Genomic DNA, 13,566 nt, shown 5'->3' with positions numbered 1-13,566 from the left:
AGGCGATGGTGGAAGGCAGTGGGGAGGCCGGGTAGAGGCTGGGGGAGGGCAACCGAAAGAGGCCGCGGAGGAGGACGACGGCAGCGGCGAGGGACGCACCGAGGGGAGGCTCCGGCCCTTCCAACAGGCGGGAGCCCAGCTCCAGGGGAGCCCGCAGCTTCCTCCATCTTGGTTGATGGAGGCGGGGAGCGGCGTCTGGGTCCCTCCACCGTGGCGCCCGTCCCCCAGGGCCCCTCAGACGCAGACGCCGGCATCAGGGGCCGTCCCCCCGGCCGAATGGCGGAGCCCAGTTGGGGCTTCGCGGGAACAAGTTTCCCAGCCCCACGGGGTCTGGTTTTGAACTGGTCCCAAGTTCCCACAGCAGTCCCGACAAAATGGAGGACGTCGTCTCCTCCCGCAGCCATGACGGGAGGTGGGGGGACTATTCCCCACGGGGGTGAGGCGAGGGTGGAAGCGCTCCCACTCCCCGCGGCACGTTCGGGAACCCACTTCACCCGCTGCCCCGACCTCCCACTTTCAATCGCTCCAGCCCGTGCCCGGGCTCGCCCCTCTCGGGGGCCTTCAGGAACTGGACAGGGAGGGCGTTGGGGACATCGAGGCCGTGTCTCTCCTCGGGCAGGGTCGTTGGGAGCGGCTGCAGCAGCCTGGGCGCCCAGGCCCGAGCCAGGGCAGGCGGCCACGGCCTCAGATTCGCGGGCCGTCCCGGGCCCTGGAGGGCACCCCGGGCGCCCAGGGCCGGAGCCCGTGGCCGGTGCAGCGGGCGGCGAAACTCGGGCTGCCTGACCCTGACGGACCCGGGGGTGGGGGCGGGGTGGGAGGCGGGGGTAAGGAGGGGAGGGGACGCGGCCGAGGGCCGAGAGCGGGCGGAGGGGGGGAGTGGAAAGGCGACGCCGGGGGGGTGTGGCCTGCGCCTGACGGACAGCCTTTCGGACCACCCCCCGAGGGCGGGTCCTGAAGGAAGGCAGATGTAGCCAATGGACGTGCCCGAGGCGCCGCGGCCCGCCTTTCCGGCCAGCCATTGAGGGCGCGGAGGGCGGGGCCTCTCCGGGCTCGGCCGCACCGCCGCCGCCTCCGTCTCCTCCGCCTCCTCCTCACCAGCGCTAAACCCGGGACTGGACCAAGCGGAGTTGTGCGTGTGGCGGATGGCGGGGTGGGACTGGGGGTGGGTCAGGGGAGTGGGGGTTCGTTCCGCGGAGCCGCAGCCAGAACCGGGTGAGGCTTACCCCGCTGTCTTTGCAGTCCAGATTCGCCGGTAGTAGGGGTGGCTGGGTGCAGCGCAGCCTCGGGAGGAGGAGGTGGAGGCGACTGGGGAGGCGGAGATGCGTGAGCCTCCCACAGACCCGGGGTTAATACCCCGCGGCGCCGCCGCAGTTGCCGCTACCGCGTCGGGGCCTCGGGGTCTGCTCCGGGCTCCGCTCTTGTCACAGGCGTCTTCGCGTGCGGCCCGAAGGGCTGCGAGAGTGAGGGCGAGGCCGGGAGGGCTGGGTGAGGCGGACGCCAGAGGCGGGGGTCGCTCGGGGGGCGGGGGTTGCCCGGGCCGGGGCGGTGGGAGGTCGCGGGGTATTTTTCCCTTTCTTTCTTGCGGGGGGGGGGGGGCGGAGGAGGTAGAAAGGTGGGGGAGGGGCGCCTCAGTTCGTTCTCCCGCTCTCGGGGCTGCGCTCCCACTGTCTCCGCGGTAGCCCGAGGTCCCCAAGTTTTTCGGGGCGAGGGTGCTGCCTCTTCCCCCACCGGGTCCCCTCCGTCCCTCTTCTGTTCCCTGGAGTTTCTCGTCTTGTCTAATTTGGGCGAGTTCTAATGGCGGACAGGGACTGCAAAGTCTCCGAGTCAGAGCAACTGCTTGGGGCAAATGTAGGAGATTTCACCCGGCGGTGACGTGAGCCGCTCCTTACCTCCGAACTGGTGTCCCGATTGACCGGGATAGCGCTGGGTGGGCAAATTTAGGAGGGAATACAACTCTCTTGCTGGCGTCGAGGGAACCTTTTGCCTTCCACCAACCCCGCCCTCCCCTTCCCTTAGAGCAGGCTTGTTCTCCACCTCCCATTCTGTAATTTGAGGAACGAGATTTAGCTACATCTAGTCGTTTAGATCCCTATAGTAGTTTTTGTGTGTTTTTTTTTAAACCTCGCTTCTCCACCGCTCTGGGTTGGGGGAGGGAAGAAGAGCACGGAAACTCCTTGACTTCTTACCCTTTGCTTCCTCCCTCTGGTGGTTAGGAGTTGGTGCTACGTCCAGATGGGCTGTAATTAAATAGTTTCGCAGCTCTCTCTCCTGTCATTCTAGGATCAGGAATCACCTTCAGGCCAGTCTGGTGGGGCTTTGGCAGAAATTAAGGAAGAAGACATACCATTTGTGAGTAATTTTATCCTGCTTTTTAATTTAAATGCACTTAGTGCAATGGTTAGTCGATTTATCTTTCTGTTATCTTGATGGCAGAGAGCTAGCTGCTTAGATGGGCCCTGTCCCCAGAGCCAAGTCAGGGTAATCCCTGGGAAAGCACTGGGAATGTATGCTGATACTTACACCACTGGATAGGATTTAAAGTATGTTTCACTTTAAATGCTTTGAGTGTAACTTTTTTTCCCCACCTTCTCAGTGGATAAAAATATTTTTTTTCTTTGCTGTTGGATTAAGAAAGAATGTAGGGGCACCTGGGTGGCTCAGTAATTGAGCCTCCGACTTTGGCTCAGGTCATGATTTGGTGGTTTGTGTGTTCAAGCCCTCCATCGGGTTTGCTGCTTGTCAGCCTGTCAGCACACAGCCTGCTTGGGATCCTCTGTCCCCCTCACTCTCTCTGTCCCTCCCCCACTGGTGCTCTCTCTCTCTCAAAAATAAACATTAAAAAAAGAAAGAAAAATACTCTGAATTTTCTGTTCTTTTAAGGTTGATGAAGAGAGTATTTTTTTGTATGTTTGTCTTACATCTGAGAAAGCTTTCTATTTAAGTGCCCTGATAGTCCTCCAGCCAGCATCACATCAGGAGGTACATAATCTGGTTGTCACACTACTTTTAGTTCTGAGATTGACCACGAATTGGTAGTGACAGCTGGATCTCTCCATTATGATGTTAATGTATTTTTCTTTGTACCAGGAAGTAATCTATGTAATGTTTCATTTTGGTGCAATAAAATGCCCAATTCTCTGTCAGTTAATTGTTTTTTAACACCAATCCTTGCTTGAATCAGTAATTTTATTAGGAGTCTGAAGATGATGATTTTTTAATGTTTAGTTTTGAGAGAGAGAGAGTGTGCATGCACGCGTGCGCAAACGGTAGAGGGACAGAAAAGGGGAGACAGGATCCCAAGTGGGCTCTGTGCTGACAGCAGAGAGCTTGACATGAGGCTCGAATTGACGAACCCCAAGATCATGACCTGAGCCACCCAGTCGCCCCTGAAGATGATGACTATAAAAAAAGAATCACTGATTCCACATCTATTATCTGGGATTCAGTACAGTTTTAGGTCCTGCCTATTTTGTTCTTTAAAGCTGTTCCAACACCTTACAGTTGGCGATTGAAATGAAACTTGTGATTAGAATAACTCACATGGTAGTACTCCTGCCTTCTCTTTGGCCTTGTTCTCCTTACCAGTCTTGTCTTTGCACTTAATGCTGTTATTCTTCACAGTACACCTTTTTAGTTAGTTAGATCGAGGACACTGTCAGGATGTAGACTGCTGTCTAGCTTTCAGGAATGGATATTGTTTTAATTCAGTAATTTTTCTATAATCCCTGCGTGGTGATATTTCACATTCCCTGGAGTTTTGTGAGGTGATGGGATGTAGGCACTGTTCTAGAGCTCTGCTGGGTATTCATAGAAAAAGGGAACCAGTGAGGGGTGAGTTTGACAGGGTAACAAGTCACTGACTCAGTTATTATCACTTAGAAAAGCCATTTTTCTCAGAGTATTCCTAGGTATTTGCAGCATGATGTAGTATAAAGAACTAGGGTTTAGTGCCAGCCAGATTGGAGTTAAAATTGCTGCTATCTTGGGGTGCCTGGCAGGCTCAGTCAGTGAGGCATATTTGACTCTTGATCTCAGGGTCATGAGTTCAAGCCCCATGTTGGTCATAGAAATTACTTAAAAAGTGGGGTGCCTGGCACTTGTACCCCAACGTTTATAACAGCACTCTCAACAATAGCCAAATTGTGGAAAGAGCCTAAATGTCCATCAACTGATGAATGGATAAAGAAATTGTGGTTTATATACACAATGGAGTACTACGTGGCGATGAGAAAGAATGAAATATGGCCCTTTGTAGCAACATGAATATAACTGGAGAGTGTGATGCTAAGTGAAATAAGTCATATAGAGAAAGACAGATACCATATGTTTTCACTCTTACGTGGATCCTGAGAAACTTAACAGAAACCCATGGGGGAGGGGAAGAAAAAAAAAAAAAAAAGAGGTTAGAGTGAGAGAGAGCCAAAGCATAAGAGACTCTTAAAAACTGAGAACAAACTGAGGGTTGATGGGGGGTGGGAGGGAGGGGAGGGGAGGTGATGGGTATTGAAGAGGGCATCTTTTGGGATGAGCACTGGGTGTTGTATGGAAACCAATTTGACAATAAATTTCATATATTAAAAAAAAAAAAGTGGGGTGCCTGGGTGGCTCAGTCAGTTGAGCGTCTGACTTCAGCTCAGGTCATGATCTCACGGTTCATGAGTTCGAGTCCCACGTCGGCCTCTGTGCTGACAGCTCAGAGCCTGGATCCTGCTTTTGATTCTGTGTCTACCTCTCTCTCTGCCCCTCCTATGCTCATGCTCTGTCTCAAAAATAAATAAACATGAAAAAAAAATTTTTAAAGAGAATACTTAAAAAGTAAATAAAATTTCAAAACATTAACAACAAATTTCTGCTATCTTATATATTTGGAAAGTGCAAACTAAATAAAGGTAAATAAATGAACATTTATTATGGGCATTTTATAAATGAGTAAATTACGTATATCTTCCCAAGATTGCTGTTAAGATTTAATTGACTATAAAAATAGGTAAAGTGCCTGGTCCATAAGTTTTGGGACACACACATATACACATACATACTGTTAATGGTAACTGTAATTCTTATCCTCTAGGTTTTTGTGTTTTTGTTTTTTTTATTACATGAGATTTCCTCAGGATTATCTTTCAACTTAAAACTAAGTTTTCCCTTTTGTTTTATTTTTAAAATATTTATTTATTTTTGAGAGAGAGTGCACGTGCGCACATGCTAATGGCGCAGAGCTCCACGTGGGGCTTGAACTCATGAACCATAAGATCATGACCTGAGCTGAAGTCAGATGTTTAACTGACTGAGCCACCCAAGCTTCCCATAAGTTTTTCCTTTCTGCTAAGCTTTTAATATCTAGAGGCTCTTTATTATGTTAGAAATGTTAATTTGGGGGGTACCTGTTGGCTTAGTTGGTAGAGTATGCAACTGTTGATCTAGAGGTTGTAAGTTCAAGCCCCACATTAGACATAGAAACCACAAAAAAAAGTTAATTTTCTATGATCTTTACTCATCACCCAGATAGAGTACTGATAATTTTGTAGTTTTTCATTTTACGTTTGTTTTTCCTGCATTTATCTATCGTTCTTTTTTTTTCCTCTTTTAACTATTCCTATTAGAAGCTTTCCTCAGATATTTCATAATTCTTGACTGGTCTACTTGTGATTAAGAATTCGGAACTAGAAAGCAAATCAGAAAAGTGTGGTTGGGCTTTCAATTTGGGAACTTCACTGTAGAATGGTTCTTTTGGCCAATTGATGGAGAATCTCTAGAGTCATTATCTTTAGGTCTTTTCCTGTTTTTGTTGGTTCCTAATTTCATAGAGAAGAGTGTTTCTGACGCGCCTGTGTGGGTCAGTCGGTTTAGCGTCTGACTTCAGCTGAGGTCGTCATGAGTTTGAGCCCCGCATCAGGCTCTGCTGTCAGCACATAGCCTGCTTCGGATCCTCTGTCCTCCTCTCTCTCTGCCCTTCCCCTGCTTAAGGGGAATCCCTTCGGATCCTCTGTCCCCTCTTCTCTCAAATAAACTTAAAACGATTTTTGTTTTTAAAACATAGGTGAGTGTTCCTGAGAAAGAAGTCTTCCAGGGAAGAGTCAGGTCCTGAAAGATAAAGGTCTGGATGCCACCTCTGTGGGAATCAAGTGGGAGGAAACATTTCGTATGCATGATATTGAACCATTCATCCATGCTTGGTGAACCCCAGACAAAAATCTTCTGTTCTATCCAAAGAATAAAAGTCTAGAACCTTGTGCCAGGGTAGGGAAGAACCTGTCATCATCAACATGGAGGGAGACAATATAGTTCTAGGATCTCCCAACCTCATTTTAGCTCCCCCATCCCCTGTTCCAGAGATACCTGCACCTCCTGGTTTCTGAGCCTTTTGAAGATTCTACGGCATAATCAGGAAGTTTCTCTTAGCTTGTTCCATCACTATTTTAGTTTGGCTGTCTCAGATCCACCGAAGTAGTTACTCATCCATTTGCTCTTCAGCTTACAAAATCTTGTTGCTTTTTTTCTTGTTCTTCCTTTCCTTGTGTGTAGGAACCTTACCATTGTTTATGGGGGTTTTAGAAAGGAGTGAAGTTAGTTGTGTGTGATTAATCTACCGACTGAATCCCTACCAGGCTATTGATTTCTAGATAGTAATTTTGTACTTGGACACTTTACTAATTCTCTTGCTATTTGTTGTAGTTGTTCATTTGAGTCTTCTTTATCCTATCTGATTACATTTTTATACCTCCAGAATCATAGCACACCTTTATTTTGTTTCTGATCTCAAATGGGAATGCTTATAGCAGATACTCACTAAACATGAGTTGGCTTTCGAGTTGAGATTCTTTTTATGTAAATATATAAATATTTTTATAGTAAGACCTGTTCTGTGACAATATAAGTCCACAAAGATGCAGTAGGACATGTTCTAGGACTAATTAATGATTAACGGTTTTTGTGGGGCACCTGGGTGGCTTGGTCGGTTGAGCATCCAACTTTGACTCAGGTCATGATCTTGTGGTTCACAAGTTCGAGCCCCACGTCAGGCTCTGTATGACAGCTCAGAGCCTGGATCCTGCTTCAGATTCTGTCTCCCTCTCTCTTTGCCCCTCCTATTCTCATGCTCTGTCTCTCAATCTCTCTCTCTCTCTCTCAAAAATAAATAAACATTAAAAAAAAATTCTTAACCGTTTTTGTAACCTATGTCCTAATTATCTTTTATAGAGCCTACAGAATATAGATGGCCAAAAAAATGAACCTTTGAAACCATAATTTTTTTTATGGTGTCATTTTTTTCCCTAAGATTTTATTTTTAAGTAATTTCTATACCCACCATGGGGCTCAGACTCACAACCTTGAGATCAAGAGTCGCATGCTCTAGTGACAGCTAGCTAAGTACCCCAATAATTAATTATTTTTAAATACTTTACTGTTGATTTTAATTTTTGTAGATTCATAGAGCAAGTTAGTTTACCTTTCTTATATGTGCTAATCTTGTCATATTAACATCTCAATGTTTCTATTTTAGCTTTAAACCACTGACAGATTCTTTGTAATAATGTAAATTTTGTGTAATTGTATGTAAACATTGAAAATTGAATGGCTATTAAATCACTCAACTGATAAGAATATAACAAAAACTTTTGCAACTTTTAAAAAGCATATTTTAAAAATTGACCATGTATGCTTAAAAATGGTTAAAATGGCAAGTTTTATGTTATATATATTTTGCCACAAATTTTTAATTTCCTTCAGGAAATAAAAACAACTGAGATGTCACTAAAGGTAAATACAAAAGGGCAAAACACTCTTTTCTTGGTTTTTTGTTTTTTAATTTTTTTTTTTTTAATGTTTATTTATTTTTGAGACAGAGAGAGACAGAGCATGAACAAGGGAGGGTCAGAGAGAGAGGGAGACACAGAATCGGAAGCACGCTCCAGGTTCCGAGCTGTCAGCACAGAGCCCGATGTGGGGCTTGAACTCACCAGCTGTGAGATCATGACTTGAGCCGAAGTCGGACGCTTAACCGACTGAGCCACCCAGGCGCCCCTCTTTTCTTTGTTTTAATAAGTCTTATCTGTACCCCTAATTAAATACCCTGTTAATTTTACAAAGTTGTTACCAATTACCTAGAGATAGTCTGTCTGCAGCCTAACTTTTTTGCATGGTGGTGTTATAATCTTTTATCAAATTTCTCTGTGCAGATTTTCCTTTCCTTTTCCATTACTTGAGATTATATTAATTTTCATTGTATCAAAATGAAAATATGTTAAACATTGGTTATCAGTTGTAGATGATTAAGATACCAAAGGAGACTAGCTAAATGTTTAAGATTAGACACTTGTTGAAATCCCAGGATGTAAGCAAAGTATTTGCCTGAATACCTTCTCATAGGAGAGGGATTTAACTTTTTTTACTTTCTTTAATATGATCCAAGCAGACGCCAGGGACTTACATGCCCAGTTATCTGAATAAAAACCTTGGAATTGTATATTATCCCCATTTACAGTTTATAGTTTAGAAAACTTAATTAATGAGGTGAAGTAATTTGCTCAGTGCCACACAACTAATCGCTAAAGTAACTTTTTCTGTTTTTGGATATTATAGAAGTAGTCAAAACTTTTCTGTAGTCTTCTGTTTCTGAAATTAAAGTATTTGGTCAAATTATATGCACAGTGAGTTTTAGCAGTAGTTTAACTTTTTTATAATCTGTGATTTGAGAGTAGATGAATACTTAAATCTTTTTTCAGAGATGGAGGACTGCAGTGAGCAAAGCATGAAGAATGGTCTTTCTTTTATTTTCTTTGAAAAGATTAAGACATGTCACCAGAGGATACTGTGGCGTCAGCAATAGCCCTTTTCCAGAAGTTGTTCTTCTCTGTTGTAGGTTTATTCAAATATAGATAGAAAGGACTAAGAGAATTCATGTATAACAGCTCTTATATGTCATAATTCAGTTTAGGCTAAATTATTGCCTCTTTCCTTTGAAAATCAACCATGTAACCAGTTTACTGGATGAATGTTAATCATGATCCCAACTTTTGTGGTTTCTATAACCCTTTTAAAGTAGTCTCTTAGATTTGTTATCCTTTCTTTAAAATAGACTTTCTGAATGTTGATTTTGTTTTAATAAATTCCTCTTAATAAAAGATAAGTAATTTCTAAAAATTGTTTTATACGTTAATTGCATATAATATACTGGCTATGAAATCGATTCTAGAGTCAGATTTCTTAGATTTCAATCCTAACTCTATCCTTTGGACATTTGAACAGGCTATGCTGATTACGTATCTTCTGAGTCTTCATTTCCTAATGGGTAAAATGGGAAAAAGAATAGTTTCACTTCACTTTTATAAGCATTAACTGAGTTAATATTTAAAGATATAACACATACTAAGAATAAACTTTACATATTGCATGATTTTATTATCAATTAAAATTAGTTGGGAAAATTTTTTAATAGAAATGTTATGTAACATATTTCAGTATGAGTTGTTTAAAATGGAATGAAGACTGCCATATGAAATGAGTTTACTTAATTTAATATCCATACAGTTCCCACGTTCTTTATTCTTGAAATTCTAAGAACATTGAGGCTGTCATATATAAACTTACCTCAGCTTTTCATTTATCATTTCTATGTACTTACAAATATTCCAGTTATACTTAGCTTTTCCTTGTCTTTCAGATAGAGGTGATTTTTTTACTCATAATCAGTTTCATTACCACCTGTGCACATATCTCCTGTCTACTTTTTTTTTTTTTTTTAATTTTTTTTTCAACGTTTATTTATTTTTGGGACAGAGAGAGACAGAGCATGAACGGGGGAGGGGCAGAGAGAGAGGGAGACACAGAATCGGAAACAGGCTCCAGGCTCCGAGCCATCAGCCCAGAGCCTGACGCGGGGCTCGAACTCACGGACCACGAGATCGTGACCTGGCTGAAGTCGGATGCTTAACCGACTGCGCCACCCAGGCGCCTGGTCTCCTGTCTACTTTTAAGATCCTTGCTTCATTGGTTATTTACTTTTCCAGATTCTTCAATTATGTCTGTCTGCTGGATCCTTTCCTTCGTCATACCCTAGTGCAGAGCAGGTTCACAGAAGTATTTGTTGAATATAAATGAATGCTAAGAATTTGAGGCCTAGAGTTAGGGCCTGGGGTTTAAGTTCTACTCAGTCTTACCTAGAACAATTTAGTTGGTTTTGCTTTCCTGATTTGTAAAGTAGATTAAGTTATACCTATATTATGGAGCTGTTTTCAGAATTTTACATGAAAAACCCGTAGCATAATGTCTGGCAATTTCTGGACAAGGATAAGGAAGATTTAATCAAAGTTATGTTAGAAGCGGAGAATTTGAAAAACAGTGACAAAGACGCTAGAGCAATAAGGATTAGATGATAGTCACTTATTTTAGTAGACAAAAGTATAGTATAGTGATTGTATTTGGATCCTGGGTGATTGGTATTTGATAGGATGATTTTGTTACTATTTCCTATTTCAAAAGAAGGCTTAGATTTTTTTTTCATTGTAAAGGGTAAGTTAAATTGAGTACTATGAGTGCATTTTTTAAGGACTACTACAAATTGGATGATTAATTTCCATCAAACTCTGAGGTAGGCATTAAATGGTTAATGAGAGAGGAAAAACAAAATGAGTAACAATATTTTCCCTGAGGGTTGGATAAAACTCACCAGAATTTAAAATTTCATTTGTGCTATTTCATTGCAATAAAACACAATGATCATAATATACTAGAACTTTTGTTATTTACTTTCCTCTGTTACAGGTTCTTTGGCATGGATAAATGTTCAGTGAGAGGATTAGACTTGGCTGAACAGACTCCTGTTTTATTAAAGAGTAAAGCCATGGCAGCTAGCCTCATGGATGTTGGAAATTCATTTGGTGGCCCAACTAGTTCTTTAGTTAATAGATCTAGAAACTCATCAGTGGAAGATGATGATGATGATGATGATGATGATGATGATGATGATGATGTTGTATTTATTGAATCTATACAACCTCCTTCAACTTCTGCTCCAACAGTAACTGATCAAAGAAATATTATATTTGCTTCATCAAGAAATGAAAGTCTACAAGGAAATTATTCCATAATTCTTCCTTCCTCAAGAGATTCAGCTTCTCAGAAGGGAAATATAAGTGAGACAATAATTATCGATGATGAAGAGGACATAGAAACAAATGGAGAAGACAAGAAAAATTCTTCCAATTATATCGAATGGGGACTTCCTGGAACTAAAAATAGAACCAAAGATTTGGATTTCTCCACTTCCAGTCTTTCAAGAAGTAAGGTAAATGCAGGAATGGGTAATAATGTTATCACTACAGAATCGACTCTGAAATTCCTATTGCTAATGTTACAACCTTAGAAACAGGTATAAGCTCTGAATGCTGGGCGAGATATGAACTTAATGATTACACGTATAACATCACTGTAGAATACCAACTTGGGAGATGTCGCTAAAGGACTTCAGTCAAGTAATTTTGGTGTTAATATACAAACATACGCCCCATCTTTGACTTCACAGACCAAGACTGCAGTAGGACCTTTTAATCCTGGTAGAATGAATGTGGCAGGAGGTGAATTTCAGAATGAAGGATTTACAACTCATCATAGTCCTGGTAAGCAGTAAGTGATTTTATTGATCTTCTATACATGAAATACTTTTTTTTTCTTGACTTTCATATTAAGATAGAATATTTTACTTGCAATCTACTTGGTCCCTGATTTTTCAGAAATTAAATCTGTTTTACCCACTGCGTTTTACATCTGAAGTGTTTTAATTGAAAACCTCCATAATTACTACAACCACCTACCTAGTTTCTTTTTTTTTTTTTAATTTTTTTTAACATTCATTTTTGAGAGAGACAGACTGAGCATGAGCGGGGGAGGGGCAGAGAGAGAGGGAGACACAGAATCCAAAGCTGGCTCCAGGCTCTAAGCTGTCAGCACAGAGCCTGACGTGGGGCCTGAACCCATGAACCACGAGATCATGACCTGAGCCGAAGTCAGCCGCTTAACTGACTGAGCCATCCACGTGCCCCTAGTTTCAAATCATAGAATAAAAAAATGGATAGTGAATTGAAGAAATAAAGTAATATGTAATGATTTAATTTTATTTAACTTGTAGTAACATAACTTGAAATTTCAATTTTTGCATTTCAAATGTTTACTTTTGGACTGCTTGTCTCTTTATTTTTGTTTTAAAATCAGCATATTATTAGTTCCTTTATTTTAAAAGTTATTTTGAAAACCCTATATAGTTTTTTAATTTTTTTGTCTATTTATTTATTTATTTATTTTTGAGAGGGAGCAGGTGAGCATTTGGGAGAAGGGTGGGGCGGGGGGCGGGCGGAGAGAATCTTAAGCAGGCTCCACAATCAGCACAAAGCCCAGTGCAGGGCTCATACCCATGACCCTGAGATCATGACCTGAGTTGAAATCAGGAGTTGGACACTCAACCCACAGAGCCACCGAGGCACGTATAGAGGCCTACATTTTTAAAGCTTATATGGACAGTCTTTTTCTGATAAAGTTAAAATATATTGAAAATTATTTAAAACTTAGCAGATCTTTTTGGCAGCTTTGTCATGATTTAGTGTGGTGTTTGTTTGAGAGTTAAAATTTTTGTTTTGGTATTGGTTTTTGGTCATTTTAGTGCTTTAAGCTATTGACCAACTTAGAAGTTTAGGAAAGGACTGAAAAGGAACTAGATTTAAGAGCTTCATTTACTGCTTTTAATGGAATGCCAGAATTTTTTTTCTTTTTTTAAATTAATCTTTTTCTCTGGTTATGACAATACTACATGATTATTACAGAATATTTGTAAGAAATTATGGCTAGAAATAAAGTATCTTTCACCTTATCCTACCAACTAGCAAGGACTACTCCTAAAATTTTGTTTTCAGTCTTTTGCCTCCATGGTTTTAAAAAATATAATTTAGAGCACATTATATATAATTTTGTGTTTCTGTTGGTTTACTTAATCTAAATTTTCACATCATTTTAAAAATAGAATTTTCCATGTGTATAAGATTTTTGTCTAAGATAACACATTCCTCTACCTTTTTATTAGCATTTGTATAGTATCCCATTTTTTACTGTTGAAACTGTCCACTAAATTTCTTTGTCTACATTGTTTATTATTTCTACAGGACAGTTCTCAAACATTTTGGGCTCAGTTTCACTCTCAAAAATAATCGGGGTCCCCCAAGATTTTTTAATTTATATCAATTATGTTATTAGAAATTAAAGTGTAAGACATTTTCTTAAGTATTTAACAATAATTACATATTATATGACAAAATATAATTTTTAATGAAAACTATTTTCAAAATTTAGTGAACAGTGCCATTTTTTCACATTTCTGCAAATCTCTTTAAGGTCTGGCTTAATAGAAGATAGTGAAGTGTATGGTATCTCCTCACATCTATCTATTTCTACATTGAATCTGTTGCAATATCTTGTTTTGTTTGAAGTATAAAAAAATCTGGCCTCACATAGGTATTTGGTTGTAGGAGGGAGTACTGTTTTAGTGATCTTTTTAGAGAATTATGGATAGTTACGGGT

At 41.4% G+C, this 13,566-nt stretch overlaps 1 protein-coding gene across 7 annotated transcripts in view; it reads left to right on the top strand.

The window, feature by feature from the left end:
* Positions 1 to 873: 873 nt before the first annotated feature.
* Positions 874 to 13,566, top strand: part of ZMYM5 (zinc finger MYM-type containing 5) — a 33,304-nt gene continuing 20,611 nt past the window's right edge. For 2 of the 7 annotated variants that reach the window (XM_023248337.2, XM_023248444.2), the window contains exons 1-3: positions 1,613 to 2,349; positions 10,765 to 11,287; positions 11,525 to 11,618. In XM_023248337.2, coding sequence (XP_023104105.1) covers positions 10,775 to 11,287; positions 11,525 to 11,618 — 607 coding nt within the window. In that variant the 5' untranslated portion in view covers positions 1,613 to 2,349; positions 10,765 to 10,774. The other 5 variants (XM_023248313.2, XM_023248252.2, XM_011283106.4 and 2 more) reach the window with 5 other exon arrangements.

Source organism: Felis catus, chromosome A1, assembly GCF_018350175.1.
Source record: "Felis catus isolate Fca126 chromosome A1, F.catus_Fca126_mat1.0, whole genome shotgun sequence".
In the NCBI taxonomy this organism is placed as follows: domain Eukaryota; kingdom Metazoa; phylum Chordata; class Mammalia; order Carnivora; family Felidae; genus Felis; species Felis catus.
Note: the sequence above shows the minus strand (reverse complement) of the source record. Positions and strands in the feature narration are given on the sequence as shown.